The 18,341-nt window shown below is 49.6% G+C and overlaps 1 protein-coding gene across 1 annotated transcript; it reads left to right on the forward strand.

Annotated features, from left to right (window-relative positions):
* The first annotated feature begins 2,735 nt into the window (after positions 1-2,735).
* Positions 2,736-18,103, forward strand: LOC118588346 (testisin-like). Its single transcript, XM_036194608.1, has 7 exons — positions 2,736-2,940; positions 3,038-3,064; positions 3,248-3,485; positions 4,060-4,343; positions 16,402-16,482; positions 16,666-16,768; positions 17,785-18,103. The coding sequence occupies exons 1-7, from the start codon at positions 2,736-2,738 to the stop codon at positions 18,101-18,103; spliced, it is 1,257 nt and encodes a 418-aa protein (XP_036050501.1).
* Positions 18,104-18,341: the final 238 nt, after the last annotated feature.

Consider the following 18,341-nt stretch of genomic DNA (forward strand, 5'->3'; position numbering starts at 1 on the left):
ACTACTATTCTGAGGGGTGTTATTTGGAAGGAGAGTAGTGGGAAAGGGCCAAGAGAGGAAGAAGGGTGAATATGAACAAAGAATAATGGGATGGAAATGTCGACACAACCCATGATTTTGTACATTAGTGAGGAAATTAATTGAAAAATGAAGGAGAAAAAAATTAATCCAGAACTTGAGCCTGGGCCTGTTCATTGAAGAACTATTCCCAGCAGCAGAGACATCTGCCAATGGAAGAATGGCCAAAGAAAACATGGTGCAGACATATACACGAATATTATTCAATCAGTTGTTTGCAGCAACATGAGACTGTAGGACCTTGTATGAGTGCATTAAATCAGACACAGGATAATTACCAAGAGCTGGGCATGTAGCTATTGGTAAAGGCCTTCCCTAGCATGTGGAAAGCTCTGAGGTCCATCCCCTCGCAATAAAACAAACCCACCTTGCAAAACCTAAACAAAAATAAAACACCATAAAAGTTAATCGGAAAGTACTGAACAAAATAGTGGTTGCCAGAGTCTGGGAGGTGTGAGAGAGGAGGGTGGTGGGAAGAATGGTGAATGATAGGAGGCCAGGGTAGAAAGAATGACTTCTAAAGGGCCATAGCATGCTGAGGGGAACTATGGGTAACAGCAATTTATTGATTATTTCAGAATAGTGGAGAACGTTTTCAATATTTCCAACACAAAGAAATGGTGAATGTTTGATGGTGTGGATTTGCCATTTATCCTAATCTGATGTTGCACATTTTGTATATGTATTGAAAAGCCATACTAGCCAGGCATGGTACCACACTCCTCTAATCCCAGCAGTTGGAAGGCAGGGCAGGCAGATCTCTATGAGTTCCAAACCAGTCTGGTTTATATAGCAAAGTTCCAGGACATAGACCTTTTTCTCAAAATACACACACACACACACACACACACACACACACACACACACCAAAATGATGAGTGAGAGAGAAATACTACACTGCACTCCATAAATATATACAATTATGCAAGTTAAACAGAGGATTGAGGCCTGGAGAGAGGGCTCAGCAGTTAAGAGCCCTTGTTGCTCTTGCAGAAGACCTGGATTTGGCTCTCAGCACCCACCTGCTAGTTCACAACCATGCGTAACTCCAGTTCCAGGGGTCCAATGCCCTCTTTTGACTTGACAGGCACCAGGCATGCACGTGGTACATGCATACATGAAGGCAAAACACTCATACACATACAATAAATTTTAAAAGAGGGTGCTGAAGAGATGGCTAAGTGGAGTGGTTAGGAGCACTTGTTTGGTCTTCTAGTGGACCCAAATTCAGTTTCCAGCACTCACATCTGGCTCACAATGCCTGTAACTCAGCTCCCAGGGATCTGACACCCTGTTCTTGCCTTTGATACCTAAGCATGAGTAGTACACATACAGAGACACTTATAAACATTTAAAAACCTTATTGCCGGGCGGTGGTGGCGCATGCCTTTAATCCCAGTACTCAGGGAGGCAGAGCCAGGAGGATCTCTGTGAGTTTGAGGCCAGCCTGGTCTACAGAACGAGATCCAGGAAAGGCACAAAGTTACACAGAGAGACCCTGTCTCGAAAAACCAAAACCAAACCAAAACAAAAAAATCATTATTTTTATTTGCATTGGTGTTTTGCCTGAATGTATGTCTATATGAAGATGCCAGATCCCCTGGAACTAGAGTTACAGACAGGTGTGGACTGCCATGTGGTTGCTAGGAATTGAGCTCAAGTCCTCTGGAAGAGCAGCCAGTGCTCTTAACTACTAAGCCGTCTCTCCAACCCCACAAACATTTAAAAAAATTTATTTATTTATTTGTTTGTTTGTTTATTTATTTATTTTTCTTTTTTTGGAGCTGAGAATCAAACCCAGGGCCTTGCTCTTGCTAGGCAAGCACTCTACCACTGAGCTAAATCCCCAACCCCTTTGTTTTTTTTAAAGAGAAAATAAGCCAGACATAGTGGTGCATGCCTTTAATTCCAGCACTTAAGAGGCAGAGTGAGTTCCAGGACAGCCTGGGCTACAGAGAGTTCCAGGACAGCCAGGGCTACATAGTGAGACTCTGTCTCAACAAACAACAACAAAACAAAAACAAAATGATTAAAAAAGAGTGAGAAATTAAATATTTAATTAAAATATCTCTTTCTATATTTTAAAATCTTTTGATAGTCTTTCCTTTGTGTGCATGAGCGTGTGCGCGTGCGTGCGTGCGTGCGTGCGTGCGTGCGTGCGTGCGTGTGTGTGTGTGTGTGTGTGTGTGTGTGAAAAGAAATCCTAGCAGGCACTGGGCTACAGTGACAAAATCAAATAAAATAGAGAAGAAGAAAAAAGAAAAGTAAATGCATTTAAAAAAAGATTTCACAAGGAGGAAGGCTAAGACTATTAGAGATGAGCATACCGCCAAGGGGCAGACGAAGTCGGCGGCCAGCCCATTGTCTAAGGGAGAAAGGCTAGGCCCTTCTTTCGCCAAGAAAGTCCTGTGAAGGAGCAAGTTCTTGGCTGACCCCACGAGGGGTAGGCCTCAGAAGTGCTCATGGAGCTTCCTGGAGGCCTCTAGCTGAGGCTCAGCAGCTTGGTACTGGAGGAAGTCGTGGGCAGAGGGCAGGAGGCAGCGTGGGAGGCAGCCGGCACCCTGATCTCAGACGACACAAGGACTGGTCGGGTTCACTGGTGGCTGTACCATATCTACAGCTTTAATGGATGCCCTGGAAGACAGTGCTAGGGCATCATGGTCCCCAAACAGCCTTTGGGCCTAAGGAGCTGTGTCTCCCCCAGTGGGCGCGGGCCTGGCGCAGCAGGAAGTGAGAGGGGGTGCCAGGTGGCAGGAGAAGTGGCCATGGTCGCGCGGGGCAAGACGTTGGTGCCACTGCTGGTGGCGGTGGCGGTGGTGGCCTCACAGTCAACCCTTCCGCAGGTGAAACCACAGGAACCCGGTGAGCTGCTCTGGGGGTACTGCTGTGGGCCTGGGGGCGTCGACAGATAGACAGGGAGGTGAAGGTGAACCTCACACATTCTCTCGCTTCCACCCAGGACTGCAGGAAACGGACCTATTTTCAGGTAAGGCGCTCAGAACATGCTTCTGGCGTGGTGGGCCTGCTTCGGGGTGCACCTCAAATCTTCCCCTCCTTCGCCCCAGGATCGAGAACTCAACCACGTTGGATAGTAGCATCCCCCCTTCCCCCCCCCCCCATGGGGGCGGGTGCACATGGATCACGTGGGGAGTGTCCAGCCAATCCTTAGGAAGTCGCTCTCCCCGCCTGGCTGCAAAGTGTGTGTGGGAGGTCGTCCCTGCTCAGTCTGTCCTCCTCACAGGGCCCTGCGGCCGCAGGACCATCCCTTCACGTGTAGTGGGTGGCGACGATGCGGAGCTCGGCCGCTGGCCATGGCAAGGGAGTCTGCGCGTATGGGGCACCCACTATTGTGGGGCGACCTTGCTCAACCGCCGCTGGGTACTTACAGCTGCCCACTGCTTCCAAAAGTGAGTGGGGGTCAAGCCCGGGCAGTTGAGGGCTAGGGAGATCAGTCACCTTGGTTTGGTGCCTGGGAAAGCATTGTAGTGTAGCCTCAGGAGTAGTTGTGATGGGTTAAATCCGTACGATTTTACATTAATGCCCCCGGAGGGAACCCTCTTTCTAGTCCTTTCAGGACATTCTCATGTCCCTTGGAGTATATTGACTGCTGCTCTTCTGCCTTCATATCTTAAGTCCTTCCCAAATATCCCCACACTGGTTCCCACACTTGCTCAGCTGTTTTTTTTTTTTTGGGGGGGGGGGTTGCTGCACAGGGGTTTCCGTAGGCTCAACTTCTGTCTTTAGGACAGCTCTGACAGACGACAAGACTACTTTTCTGCCCCTCCACTCACAGTGCCCAGGAGCAAGGACTGTCTCCAGCCTGTCTGGGTTCTGTGGTCCCCTATAGGAGGCTTTTTGGCTCGTAAGAAGGATTCAGTAATTATGCTAAGGATGGGCTAGTGTTAGCAGCCCTCCAGTGTCACCACAGAGAGAGGCCCAGGTGAGCTAAGCTGGCCTGACTTCTCTCTCCTTCTCTGGTAGGGGTACCAATCCCTTTGATTGGTCAGTCCAGTTTGGTGAGCTGACTTCCAAGCCGTCTCTCTGGAACCTACAGGCCTATTCCAACCGTTACCAAATACAAGATATCTTTCTGAGCCCCAAGTACCTGGACATGTATCCCAATGACATTGCCCTGCTGAAACTGTCATCTTCTGTCAACTACAATAACTACATCCAGCCCATCTGCCTTCTGAACTCCACATCCAAGTTTGAGAACAGAACTGACTGCTGGGTGACCGGCTGGGGGGATATTGGAGAGGATGCAGGTGAGGCTGGGTAGAGATGTGCTTGGGAGGGGCACTACCCTGCTCTCCCACACCAGCATTTGCAGTGCCTCCCTGGACTCTGCAGCCCCGGTGAGCCCCCTCTCTTCCATTCTTCAACATTTCCTCATCTATTTTTCTTACTTCTGCTTGTAAAGAGAGCAGTAGGACAGTCCTCTCCTTCCAGACAGGGTGCGGGCTGGAACTCAGAGGTGTCAGGAGGCCTGTAGGGTTGGGGATCCCAGAGGGCCTACAGGATGGCTTCCACATCATTCTATTTATGATCTTTCCACTTCTGTAGCTACCCCCCATCAGTGAGCGTCAGTAAACATGCTCCTCCAGGCCTGTTCCATCCACTCCAACTCTGGCTGTGCACTCACCTCACAGTTCCCAAGCCCTTTTCCTCCACTCTTAGGCTCTCCACTGAAACCCCTTTGGAGGTCCTTAGGGGTATAATCAAATACCTGACTCCAGTTCATCAGGAACCCCCAGAAGCACTGATCATAGTTCTCCCTAGCTGCCTTGGGGCCTGCAGTCCCATAGCCTGGAGTGACCCTGCTCAATGCCTCCTGAGCTGGCCCATTCTGCAATGTCCCCTAATGAGAGTAGTAGGAATAGATTCAGCTCCTTTCCCACATGTCACCGGCTTAGCACTGTTGCAGGCTTGGGGAACTTGGTGCATCAAGGCAACAGCATAATTTTAAAACTTCATTTTATTTTTTGTGTTTTGTCTGCATGTGTATGTCTGGACCCCCTGGAGCTAGAGTTATAGAAAGTTGTGAGCTGCCATACAGGTACTGAGAATTGAACCCAGGTCTTTTGGAATCCTTATCTCAGCAGTGTCATTTTTATTTATTTTTATTTGAGACAGGGTTTCTCTGTGCAGCTTTGGTGCCTGTCCTGGATCTCACTCTGTAGACCAGGCTGGCCTCGAACTCACAGAGATCCGCCTGGCTGTCTGTCTCCCAAGTACTGGGATTAAAGGCGTGCGCCACCACCGCCTGGCCAGCAGTGTAATTTTTAAAAAGGGATTTTAAATATTTTATTTAATTCGTATGTGTGCGAGTGCATCTGAGCATATGTGCACGTGTGTGCAGATGCCCACAGAGGACAGACGAAGGTGTGGGATCCCCAGTACTGGAGTTACAGATGTTTCTGAGCCGCTCAGCAATGCTGGTCCCCACTTCAGTCCTCATGATTGAGAAAGTGCTCTCAAGCACCGAGCCATCTCTCCAGACCCCTTTAAAGGGATTACATCTGTTCATTTTATTTTTAAAAAAATTATTAAAAAAAGGGGGGGGGCAGAGCTAGTGGCACTTGCCTGTAATCCCAGCACTCAGGAGGCAGAGGCAGGTGGATCCCTGTGAGTTCAAGACCAGCCTGGTCTACAGAGCGAGATCCAGGACAGCCATGGCTGTTACACTTGAAAAACAAAGTATTTATTTTATGTGTTGTGTTTGTGTATGTTTGAATGTGTGTATGTATACTACACACATGCAACACCTGCAGAGGCCAGAAGAGGGCTTCAGTTCCCTGGAACTGGAGTTACAGGTGGTTGTGAGCTGCCTATGGGTGCTAGGAACTGAACCCAAGTCCTCTGCAAGAGCTGTAAGTGCTCTTACTGGCCAAGTCTTCTCTCCAGCCCTGTTGTTTTGTATGTGATGCAGAGGTTGGAGGGGGAGTACAAGTTCTTGCCGTGGTTCATGTGTGAAAGTCAGAGGACAACTTCTGAGAGGCGTCCTCTCTTTTTACCAAGGGGCATTTGGGGACCAAAATCAGACTTGATGACAAGAGCCTTTACTCACTGCCTGTGTAGCAGTATGTTTTTATGTCCAATTTATAGCTGAGTTAACTGAGAGCCTTATGGAAAGTGTCCAAGGCCCTAGAACTAGGAAAAGGAGGTGAGGCCAGGGTTCCATGGCTCAGAAGCATAAGTGATGTCCCCAAGACCATAGAGCTGGACTTGGCACGGAAATAGAGAATTCAACGCTCAATCTGCCTGTTAGGTGCGAGTCCATTTCCTTCTCTAGAGGGGTGGTTGTGAGTGTAGGGACCCATCCAGGCCCATTTGGCCATCCTCTTTCCCTCTGCAGAGCAGATGGCTGTGGGGGCGGGGCGGGGCCTCGTCTCCCTGAGCCTTGGCTTGCTCCTTCTCAGTGCACAGGAGGCAGTAGAAGACACTTCTGCTGTGGCTGTAGTTCTGCTCACCCTGAAACAAGAGGAACTTTTTCTTTGCTATGTGCTAGCTGGAACACTTTGAGCAAGACGCCTGGCGGGACCTCAGTTTCCTCTTCTGTTGAATACAATAATGAAAGCTCTGGCTCCCTTGAGCACATCTGAGATCTGAGGTCTCAGAGAGCTCGCAGCAGACAGGAGACACACGCCATAGCGCTCGCTCGTCAGCCCTCCTTGCAGAGTCAGACAGTGTGCATGGCCTAGACTCAGGGATCCATCAGATGCGAGTCCTCACCAGGCTCTGGCAGTTCCCTAGTGCATTTTGGAAATGCAGCTTTTCCCCAGAACTGTTTTTAAGTTAATGCATCCTGATACTGTTATATTCTAGAGGTGTTTTAGGGCTCTTGGCTCAGGCCTAAGAAAAGCCCAGAAGGCAGAGCTGCTACCCCTGGTCCAGTACCTGGATGTTTCATAGGACTTGGCCTGCGGCATCCATTCCAGTCCTTCATCACAGCTCCTTCGCCTGTACATATTTTGGTTACATGCTCAGGCGGGGACTTATGTACATTCTACATCCAGACTCAGGGGATGGCATTAACAATTGAATCCCATGATAATTGTTGATCCCCTATGATGTTAATGTGGGGCTGCAACTGGGGACCATTGATAGTGATGTCTCAGGCACAGTAGGTGCCCCAGGACACTCCATCCCCGCACCGTGTGCCATTCTTTCCAGGAGAAGAGGATCCAGGGCTCTCTCTCTGTCTTCCACCCCCGCACAGGTCTGCCAGCCCCCTACACTCTCCAGGAAGTACAGGTAGCTGTCATCAATAACAGTATGTGTAACCACATGTACCAAAAGCCAGACTTCCGAGTGAACATCTGGGGAGACATGGTTTGCGCTGGTAATCCTGCTGGTGGCAAGGACTCCTGCTTTGTAAGTTACACCCCACCCCACCACGGTCTTCTGGGCACAGTACCCTACCATTCCTAGCTCCAACTCCCGTCTAACTTCACATGGCACCTCATTCGATCTCTGTCCAGCCCCGGGAAATAGACTGTGGCCCCACTTTGCAGATGAAGAAGCTGAGGCTCCACTGCTGTCAGGGCAAGGAGTTGGATCCTTACCCAGCCTGCCAGCTCCACAGCGTCCCCTTCTCCTAGTCCCACTGGTCACCCTCCAGGCCAGGCTTACCTGTGCTGCTCCCCAGGGTGACTCAGGAGGACCGTTGGTCTGCGACGAGGATACGGTGTGGTATCAAGTTGGAGTTGTGAGCTGGGGAATAGGCTGTGGTCGGCCCAATCGGCCTGGAGTCTATACCAACATCAGTCATCATTACAACTGGATCCAGTCGACCATGATCCGCAATGGGATGCTCAGGCCCGACTCAGCCCCACTACTGCTGCTTCTTACTCTGCCCTGGGCTCCTTCGCTGCTGAGGCCTGCCTGAGTCCCCCATGAAAATAAGGTCATCTGTGGAGTCAGAGTGTGTTTCTTTTGTGTCTTGTTTGCTAATAAACACGCTAGTACTTTCATAGCTCTCCTTGAACTCAGATGGCTTCCTGTGGTCACATCCTTTCTCTCAGTCCAAGACCAGTATCTAACCCTCAAATCTTGGCCCATCCTCATCAACCAAGTTTTGGTTGCAAACAGTAGCATCCATTTAGTACAATTACAAAAACCACATTTTGTAGCTGGGTGTGGTGGCACCCACCTGTAATTCCAGAACATGGGAGATGGAGGTAGAAGGACCAGGAATCTTCTGCAAGGACCAGCACCCAGGAGATGAGTCCAGCATGGTTGAAGTCCCTGCTCCTAACAGCACAGGCTGGGTTCACTCAGTACACTCTGTGGGAGCTCTGCTTCTTTCTGAGCCTTTCTGTTTCTTTTTGAGACATGCTCTGGAGTTCTCTGGTCCCCCTCCTTCCTGATCCAGGAATCACAGCATCCGAAACCCTCATCTTTTGTTGATGCAGGGCCAGTGCATAGTGTGGCTGGCACTGCACCAACCACAGGATGCACCCCCAGGCTCCTCAGGAGCTGTTCTGATCACACCCCCACAGCACTGGAACTGAGACTCTGGGGGTAAGGGATGTGATCAAGCCCCACAGGGACAAAGCCAGGGAATTCCACCCTCTGTTCTGTATTGCAGTGTCCAAAGCCCCTGGAGATGGGAGGAAGGGGACAAGGTGGGCATGAACTGAAGTCTTCAGTACATTCTGGGAGGTGTCCTGGCTAGGCAAACCTCACTCTGCCCCATCAACTATTCATGTTTCAACCAGAGCCTGGGGAAACCAGGAAAAGCCCAAGTCCCTGCTTGTGTGACCACATTGAGTAGACACCTGCATGTCCATCACCGTCCACCAGGGAGCAGTCATGGGCCTGGCTCGTTGGCTCAGGCAGATGGAGGGAGAGAGGGCTTGCCAACATCAACCTGGTGTGGGGAGGGGTACAGCACATTCTTTCTGCTTGCTGTGGTATTTCAGCTTCCTCACAGAGTTTCGTTCTGTTGGCTATCTTCCACTTAGTCTCTGGGCTAAGAGCTTCCAAGGGAGCATTATTCCTGAGGGCTTGCAGCCTCCCCACAACCCCAAATGCACCATTGAACCTGAAATCCTACTCGGAGACTACATTGATGAAATTGCTTTTGCCTTTAGGTATTCACATCCTCTAGTTAATTTCTGGAAAAGCTGGTGAGGCGACAGGGGCTATCTAAGTGGGGAAAAAGCAGATAGTGTTTTTCATCAATCTCAAGGGAATGTGTCAAAGACACAAGGCAGTTCCCAGCTCCCAGGTGACCCCTGTGTATGGGCAGAGGCCATGACACATGCTGGGGAGGGCACGCCACCAAGAAGTAGCTTTCCTAATTAGAGAAGTCCCTGGGTAGCAGAGAGCTGGGGCCGAGGGGTGGGCTTGAGAGCTTGGGCCCCACAGTGGAGAAATGGTGGCCTGGACAAGGGCAGATGTAAGTGTTGGTGATTAGTTGGGGTGAGCTAATTAGATGATTAGCTAGATAGGACTTCATGACTGTCTCCACTTCGCCTCTTTTTTACTGGAGAGGTTTTTAGAAGAGATCTGCTTATTCTTTAAATTTTAGTTATGTGTACGCATGTGTTTCTGTGTGGGGCTATGTACAAAGGAGGACACTTCCATGTAGAGGCCAGAAGAGGGGGCTGGATCTCCAGGGCCCCGAGTTACAGGCAGTTGTAGGCGCTGCAGTCTGATGTAAGTGCTAGGAGCCGAACTTTGTCGGCTGGAAGGGCAATGGTGCTTTTAACCACTGAGCTGTCTCTCCAATCCCTCACAGGAAATTTTTATGGGACCCCAGGATATGAGTATATAAAATTGGTGTACAAATGTGCTGATAACAGATCATAAATAATTTTCTTTTAAGACAATTCTTTGGCATATGCAAGTTTTTCCATTTAAAAAATATTTATTCATGTGTATATGTGGGTTTCTGGGGAGGGAAGGAAGGGGGTGTCAAATCCTCCACAGCTGGAGTCACAAGTTGTTGTGAGCCACTGATGTGGATGCTGAGGCCCAAACTCTGATCCTCTGGGGAGCAGCAAGAATTCTTAACCACTGAGCCATCTTTCCAGCCCCCTTTAACCGTTTTTATCCTGAATGCAAATCTGTATGCTAATGAAATGCTTATTTGTCTACAGTCCAAAGATATAACAATTTGCTACTGAACGTGCTGAAGAGTGACATGGGAAAAAATTAAGTCTTTGTTTCCTGTAATTAAACTGTTAGATTTCCATACGAGCAGAAAACTTTGTGTGAACAGTAAAAGAACAAACAAAACTTTGACTGTTGTAGTAACGTACAATAGTTTGAATCTGAGCCCAGGCCCTTGAGGCAGCACTGGCCTTGTGTGGTTCGGTGGCACAGTGTTCATCGTGTGTCTAGAACCAAGGCTGCAGCGAAGTCCCAGGACTCAAGATGGACAAATCCCATCAGAAACACCTCAGATGCTTTATAAATCTGATTTTTTTTAGTCATCACGCCTTCAGAAACGGTTTGCTGTTACTGACCCCCACTTACATTCGGTTATGTAACAGTATAACAAGCTTTGAACTAGATATTTGAATTCGTCCCTTTGTTTCCCAGTTGCCTGTGAGTGACCCTGGGCTGCTCAGGTGGCCAGAAGGGCGAGTCTAGGGACTTTCCTGAGGATTAGGGACCCAGCGGGTTATATGGCTGCGTTGGGGGTGAAAACTGACTGGAAGGAAAATGTCAGAACACAAAAGCATGTTCACCGCCCGGCACCTCCTCCTTCCTAACTCCTGGGGTAATACCCTCTTATCCTCAGCTGTGCTCCAACACCAAGTACTCAGAGCAGGAGTACACCCTCCCTCACTCAAGGGTGGAGGTGGGCCTCTCCTGCCTCTTATAACGCAGCTCTGAGCCGAATGTGCTCTTCCTCGTGGTGTTTTGTAGAGGTCAGAGGACAACCTGCAGGAGTCGGTTCTTTCCTTCCAACCGTGTGGGTCCCAGGATTGAACTCAGGTTGGCAGACTTCATGGCAAGCACCGCTACCCACTGAGCCATCTCACTGGACCCCAGATGGAATTTTGATTATGCTAATGATGAGGGAATGAACGCGATTGGTGCCTTGGTTTTCTAATAAAGTGCTGAGCTTTCTGGGTCAGAGTGTAGCAAAGATGTTCAGCACAGAGAGAGGCACCTGGCAGGGGTTTTGGTGAAGGTTGCTGGGTATTTCAGTAATGTAGAAATGAGCTGTCTCCCAGTCCTGGCTGCTTCTTGGGGTCTTTTCCTGGCAGCGTTGACTCAGGTCCATGTACAAGGACAGCCTCTGTTCTTCCCTGTACAGATATGCCAGTTGGCTTCTGATCCTTCTTCCCTCCCATCAGTCTCCTCTGGTTCCTGTGGTCTCAGGGATCAGCTGGGGGTATGTGGAAGAGCTTCCTCCTTGACCCTAGAAATCACACTCCGGCCAGAATGCCCAAGATTAGAGCCAGAGACCTAGGATCTAGCCTCCAAGCGAGGACAGAAGCGTCCTGTAGCTGGCCAGCATGGGGCTGTGGATTTGGCTCTGAGTGGGCTGCATTTGGAGACCCTATTCATCCAGAGTGTCCAGAGGGGTCTTTCCTAGTCCTATATCAGGAGAGGCAGGAGACAGAGCCAGGTGTTATGACCACCTCCTGCCACACACGGACTCAGCCGCCTAGGGCCCACCTCTGTCTAAGGAGAAGGCTTCTTTGTTCCAGTCCCTGGCACCATGCAGGCTGGGCTGTGCCCAGGGCAGTTGATTAATGCCCAGGAAATCCCACTTTGGGGGAGTCCTGATCCTGAGGGACAAAAGGCCTGTGTTGAGCACTCCTTAGTGTAGGCTGAAGGCCAGCTCTCTAGCCAAGGGGATACAGAGAAAGACTCTTTGGGGACTGGACCCCCACCACCAGCTGTGTGTGTGAGGACTGAACCTGTTCAGTGTGGGTGTAGCTGAGTGAGTGTGTATTTTCATGTGGAGGTGTGTGAAAGTGTGATAGCCATTACCACATACCAACAGTATGAAAATGTTTTTCATTTGTGCCACTGGGCAAGTCCCACAATTCCCTCTGGCCAGGCTAGCCACTGTCTGTTCCTTCTACTCCACCCTCCACTCAAGGGGTACTTCCTTGAATCTCAGACAGACAGACCCTCCTTTTAGCACTTGAAGTTACAGGGAACCCACAGAAGTGCCCTTGGGCTGGACCAGGACAGAATACAAGCCCCCTTTGTGTTCCCTTCCGGGCCCTGGCTCCAAGAGAGTGTCTGTCAAGAGCATTGGCCTTTCCGCCTCCACGTCCCCAAAGATCCTCCTGGGCATCAGGAGGGGATCTGCTGCCCGTCCCCAGCCAAGCCTCCACTGCGTCTGCAGAGTAGAGGTGTAAGGAGGGCTGGGAGGGTGAGTGAGGTGGGTGTTCACCTCTGCAGCATCCCTCAGTGGAGTTGAAGCCTTTATGAGCCTCCCTGGGGAGGCAGCTCAGTACTCTTAACCAAGCGCAGATATGGGGTAAGAGGGCTCTTCCTAGGCCCCATTAAAGAGAGCCCCTTACCCTCTGCTTTGTCTGGCCAACCAGGGACAGGGCTGGAATTGCTCCAGGGTAAGGACTGGGCAGGAATCGGTTCTTTCCTTCCAACCGTGTGGGTCCCAGGGATTGAATTCAGGTTGGCAGACTTCATGGCAAGCACCGCTAACCACTGAGCCATCTCACTGGACCCCAGATGGAATTTATAGGGTCAGAAGACTGTGTGGAGGACCAGACAACACAACTGTATGTTTTGTGAGTCAAAGCAGCTGCAGGTAACAGGCAAGGGCCCCAACTCTTGATCTTGGGGACAAGGAAGGCATCAGGATTACAGACATTTTTTTTTTTTTTTTTGATATGGCAAGTGTGTAGTACACATGTCAGAAAAATCCCAGCATTGAGGAGGCAGAGGCAGACAGATCTCTGAAACTATGAGGCCAGCCTAGTCTATGTCGTTTTAGGCCAGCCAGGGTTACATAGTAAGACCCTGTCTTCAAAAAAGGAAAGATTTATTTTAAATTATGTGTACCTGTGTATGTCCACTTGGGGGGAATGTTCATGTGAGTATAGGTATCTTTGGAGGCCTGAAGAAGGTATCCAATCTCCTGGAGCCAGAGTGTAAGCCACCTGCTGTGGGTGCTGGGAACAGAACCCAAGTCCTCTGTAAGAGCAGTCCATGTTCTTTCTTTCTTTCTTTTTTTAAAAAAATTAATTAATTAATTTATTTATTTTCCTTTTTTAGTTTTTCAAGACAACTTTTCTTTGTGTAACAACCCTGGCTGTCCTGGAACTCACTCTGTAGACTAGGCAGGCCTTAAACTTACAGAGATCCTCCTGCCTCTGCCTCTGGAGTGCTGGGATTAAGGTGTGCACCACCATCGCCTGGCTGCAGTCCATTTCTTAACCACTGAACCATCACTTCAACCCTTAAAATTTTCATGAGTCACAAAATATTTTTCTGTTTTTTAAAACTTTTCTGATGACTAGAACACATGAAATGCACTCTTATCTCAGAAACATGACAGGCTCCATTGACCTTAGAGTCTCTATTCTTCCCATCTCTTGTGTAGGTATTAATAACTCCTGGCTTTCCGCAGCCCATTTCATTGTCATCCCTATGAGACCAGTGTCCCTAGTTCCTGGCAAGGGCCAGTCTATGTACAAACAAGGTCATTCTTTGCAACCCTTTGTAAGGGCCTCAACCGGAAGCAGGTGCAGAATCATGGGGACAGACAGGAGCAAAGCAGATGGTGAGTGGGGAGACTCACTCAAAAATGGGGGCCACCCAGAAGTAAGGAAGCTGGTGGTGGACTTGTGAGTGGGGTGCAACAGCATCAGGCAAAGGCGCAGGCAGATGGGGAAAGCTTTGCTGCACGCTGGCACCCACAGAAACTCAAGAAAGCAGGTCTCATGTGTAAGTAAGCAACAGAAAATATCAGTTTCAGAACGGTGGTTGGGCATGGAAGGGAAGGGAAGAGAAGGGATGAGTATGGAAAACTGTGTCCACAGGATGCAGGTCTCCCTGTTCTGATGAATTCTTATTCATGATTTTCCAATGAATAAAGTGTTTTGTTTTTTTCAAAAGCCAGCAAAAACTGTCATTAAGGGAACGATGTAAACCATGAAAGGGCATCATGAATCAGAATGAGCGGAACTAAAAATGGGTGAACAGAGGCTGAGACTTGCTCTCAATCTGTTCACCAAGGATTCATGCTCCCCCCCCATGGCTCCAGAGTAGGGGTCACCATGATACTGGCCCTCTGTCACCCTAGAGACATGAATTCGTTCTTTCTAGGACTTCGTCCTTTCCAGAAAATGGCTTTGACCTACACAGCATAGCATCTGATAAAAAAATTAATGTGGATCTTCACAGCAACATGAGGGGAGATTCTGTGATTCTCCACGTGACAGATGAGAGGGTAGAAGCACAGTGGAGAACAAGGCTCACTCACCACATCCCTCACGAGTAGGAAGCTGGAAGCTGGGCATCAGTCTGGCTTCCACACTCTGTCAACAATCATGACCTTGTACTATTTCCAGAGACCCTGAGGATACCGTTCCTAAAGATGCTCTCTGCTCCAGATGGGGTATCAAACAGCCTTTATTTCCTCTAGTATCCTACTCCCTCCCATCTCTCCAGGTCATTCAAATGTTTTTTGTTTTTTTCAATCACTGAGGTGAAGTCTGGGAATGATGGTATAAAACAAATGGGTCTTTGTGTTCCTTTTATGGGTCTTTCTTTAAGAAGGGGCCGAATAGGGGCAGATAGATAGACAAAGAGAAATAGAGCAAGCTACACAGGACCTAAGCTCTGGAGAGGAATACCACTATCCAGATAAAGAAGGGGCTCTTGGGACTTGAGGAAGAGACAGAGAAATGGCTCAGTTGGTAAAGCATTTGCCATCAAGCATGAGGATCTGAGTTCAATTCCCAGCACCCACATAAAAGAAGCTGGGTGTTGCCAGGCGGTGGTGGCACACGTCTTTAATCTCAGCACTTGGGAGGCAGAGCCAGGCAGATCTCTGTGAGTTCAAGGCCAGCCTGGTCTACAGAGCCAGATCCAGGACAGGCACCAAAACTACACAGAGAAACTCTGAAAAAACAAAAACAAAAACAAACAAACAAACAAACAAACAAACAAACAAACAACCAAAATGCTGGGTGCAGCAGGGCACGGTCGTAACACCAGCACAGGGAAGTGGGGAGGTAGGAGGGTCCTTGGAGCCTGAGGACAAGCCACTCTGAATCAGTGTGCTCCAGGTTCAGTGACAGATGGTCTCAAAAACAGGAATAAAGGGCTGGAGAGGTGGCTCAGCAGCCATGAGCACTGGCTGCTCTTCCAGAGGACCTGGAATGGACTCCCAGCACCAAAGCATCTCCAGTCCCAAGGGATCTTTTTAGTGGTAGAGCATTTGCCAAATGTATTGGTGGTCCAGGTTCAATCCTAAGTACACACACACACACACACACACACACACACACACACACACACACACCCCTCAGCTTGGTCCCAAGTGCTGTCAGCTGGATTGGACAAGAGCTCACACTCTCTCACCCTCTGCCTCTAATCGTGGCTCCCGTTATGTCTAGTGTGTCTTTCTACCCCCATGGCCTCTGAGTCCCTTACACATCTTCATCCTTACTGTCCCTAAATCCAGCCTATGAGGGAGAGCACCCCAGGTACCAGAGTGATAGGACAAGCAACTCCTGACTAAGTGTCCCTTGTTCCTTAAGCAGGACAGAGGGAACAAGGTTGTTGTCCCTGGCTCGCTGAGGTCGGCAGGGAGCTTGTAGGGGCTCTGGGAAGTCTGCCAGACCAGGGGCTGCCTAAGCCTACAAAGGCCTGGGCCTGCTCTGTAGAGTGTCTTAGACCAGGTGTTCTGTCACCCATAGCTGGTTGAAACCTGCCTGGCAGAGCTGGGGAAGGGCTCTCAGGAAAGCTCCCCCATTTCTAAGGTCAAGTTCTGATCGGGTGCTCAGGAGAGAACCCAGAGATGACAATAGAAACAAATGCCTGTCACTGTTACCAGCCCTGTTGATGTAAGCAGCAGTGCCAAGTCGGCAAACACAGTGCGTCCGGGAGCCTCCCCAGATGGCTTTGAGAACTCCCCCAGGAAGAGCCCCCCACCAGCTCCTTCCTGTCCCTCTGGTGGCCTGTGGCTCCTTCCTTCTGGACAGGGGCCCAATAGACTCCAGGAGCATATAAGGGGAAAGGAAGAAGGTCCAGGCACAAGATACCCAGGGTGATTTCTCCCAGCCAGGTAAGGTGCACAGCTCCCAGGGATGGGCATGGCGGAAGTGCAGCTGGTTCCTTGTCTAGGACTTAGGTAGTCTGTGTTCTTTCACTCAGACCTTGAGATGTTTCAGCTGGAGACCATGCTGCTGTTGCTGATTTTTGCCATCCTGGGGACCCCCACCTTTTCCGCAAATGGTAAGTCAACTCTGGAGTTTGCCCTTCTCCCTGGTGGCCACCTCATCTCTCTCAACCCAGAAGACAAGGGGACTCTTCCCTGTGTTCACCACAGGCTAAACCCAACCTGGCTTCACGGTTGGGCTGACAGGCCCTCCACATGCCCGAGTGGGCTTTCTCCTTCCTGTGTTTCCATTCACACAGAATACTATGGCACAAAAACTGGGACACACTTCTGTACTTCCATACCTGAAGGAAAAAACTTAACAGGAGTTGTGGTTTATGTTCGGCGTAACGTGATTATGGGGTAAGTACAATCAGGCTCATGGCTCTTACCACCGTGTCCTGTCACAATTTTTCCCACGCTTTCAGAAACCCATCTATAAGTATATGGTCCACTTACAGTGTCTTCCCACAGAATCCCCATCTGGCTTCCAGTGGCTGGTTAAAGCCATTTGACTTTCAGAGTCACGGAGCCACTAGCCAAACCTTTTGGTTTGTCCCTCTCCCCAGCTACCTCTCCTGAATACAGCCCCATTCTTACTGAGTCCATTTGGAAAGTCCTGCTGTTGTCTCTTGAGTTGATCAAAGAAAGTTGAAGATACTTCTCCCTACTCAAGTCGACCACAAAGAGTCCCTGAGTCCCAACCCTTGAGAGCAAAATCTAACCGGCCAGGTCAGAGTCTGAGAGGTGTGGACAGGGACCTCAGATTGAATATTAGTGGTGAGATACAGTGGAAGCAGGAAATCCAGAGTCAGGCCTTTCATATGGGGACAACCCTCCTTGAGGCCTGAGTGGGTTTCTGCTTTGTGCTTAAAGGATGTCAGACACATAAGATATGGAGAAGGAAAGAGTCAGCAAAACTGAAGAGAGTGTGTGGGCAGGGCTGAGAAAGCTTTGGAATGCTACCAAAGACGAGGATGCTGATGAACTCAGCAGGTGGGCTGGTGAAGTCACCTAGGGGCATGGAAGGCACCTGTTCTTCTGTGATCTGCTGCTGTCTTCTAAGTGACCTAGGTTGAGAAAGTCCCAGCTTGGCCATGGTCAACTTCCCGGTGACAGTGACAGCTCCTTTTGAAGGTCTCAATGAGCGGGTTCCCAAGTTCTGCTCTGCTTATGATGTCTACTGTGCATGTGAGGGAACTGAGTCCCCAACAGGCTGAGTGATGAGCTTCAGAGCACAGTATCTGAGGCTGGCTTCCCCAGAGTGAGAGGCTAGTGTGTCTCAAGAAGCCAAAAGAGAGCAGGAGGGCCACCAAGGACCCCAGGAGGCGAGTCATGCTGTGTCTAGGTGAGTATTCAAAGCTTGTCCTCTTTCCTAGTATCCAGGTGAGACATGGAGAGAGCTGGGGTCTACTATACGGCTTTTCTGATGGGACTCCTGTGGAATTCTTACTGAATGAAGATGAACACATCAATGGGGCCTATGGCACACACACACACGTTTTATGTCAAATAGTCTTATATACTACCGCACTACGTGATAAGATCTTTGGGTCCCTTAAAGGTTCATACGAGTTCTCCGATTACCCTAATAAGCCTGGCCAGGTACTCCAGGGCTTCTGTGGCTATTATGTAAGGGGCGGCTTCAAGGCCATCCAGTTTGTGTGGAAAAGTACAAACGAGTCTTGTACAGAGTAAAGCACACGGCCACCCAAGCTGAAGTGGTCTGTGTCAGATAACCCACCTCTACTTAAAGTGAACCCACTAATAAATACAGCATCTGCATGAACTCTGTGTCCCAGTGGGATTCTTGGGTCTGGGGAGGTTCTGTGAACGCATTGAAGGGTAGGGGTGGTCAGGAAGAACTCGCACCACCTACATTGGCCCTAGGCTACAACCTCCAAGATGTCAGCTCAGAGACCACCTCTGCGCGCTA

The sequence above is a fragment of the Onychomys torridus genome, chromosome 8 (assembly GCF_903995425.1).
Source record: "Onychomys torridus chromosome 8, mOncTor1.1, whole genome shotgun sequence".
NCBI lineage: Eukaryota > Metazoa > Chordata > Mammalia > Rodentia > Cricetidae > Onychomys > Onychomys torridus.

Excerpts from the sequence above, each read along its gene's own strand:
- LOC118588346 (XM_036194608.1), top strand. The coding sequence starts at position 2,736 with ATGGTCCCCAAACAGCCTTTGGGCCTAAGGAGCTGTGTCTCCCCCAGT. Across the intron at positions 3,065-3,247 it reads GGAAACGGACCTATTTTCAG|GAAGTCGCTCTCCCCGCCTG; the intron begins GTAAGGCGCTCA and ends GCCAATCCTTAG. Across the intron at positions 3,486-4,059 it reads GCTGCCCACTGCTTCCAAAA|GGGTACCAATCCCTTTGATT; the intron begins GTGAGTGGGGGT and ends CTTCTCTGGTAG.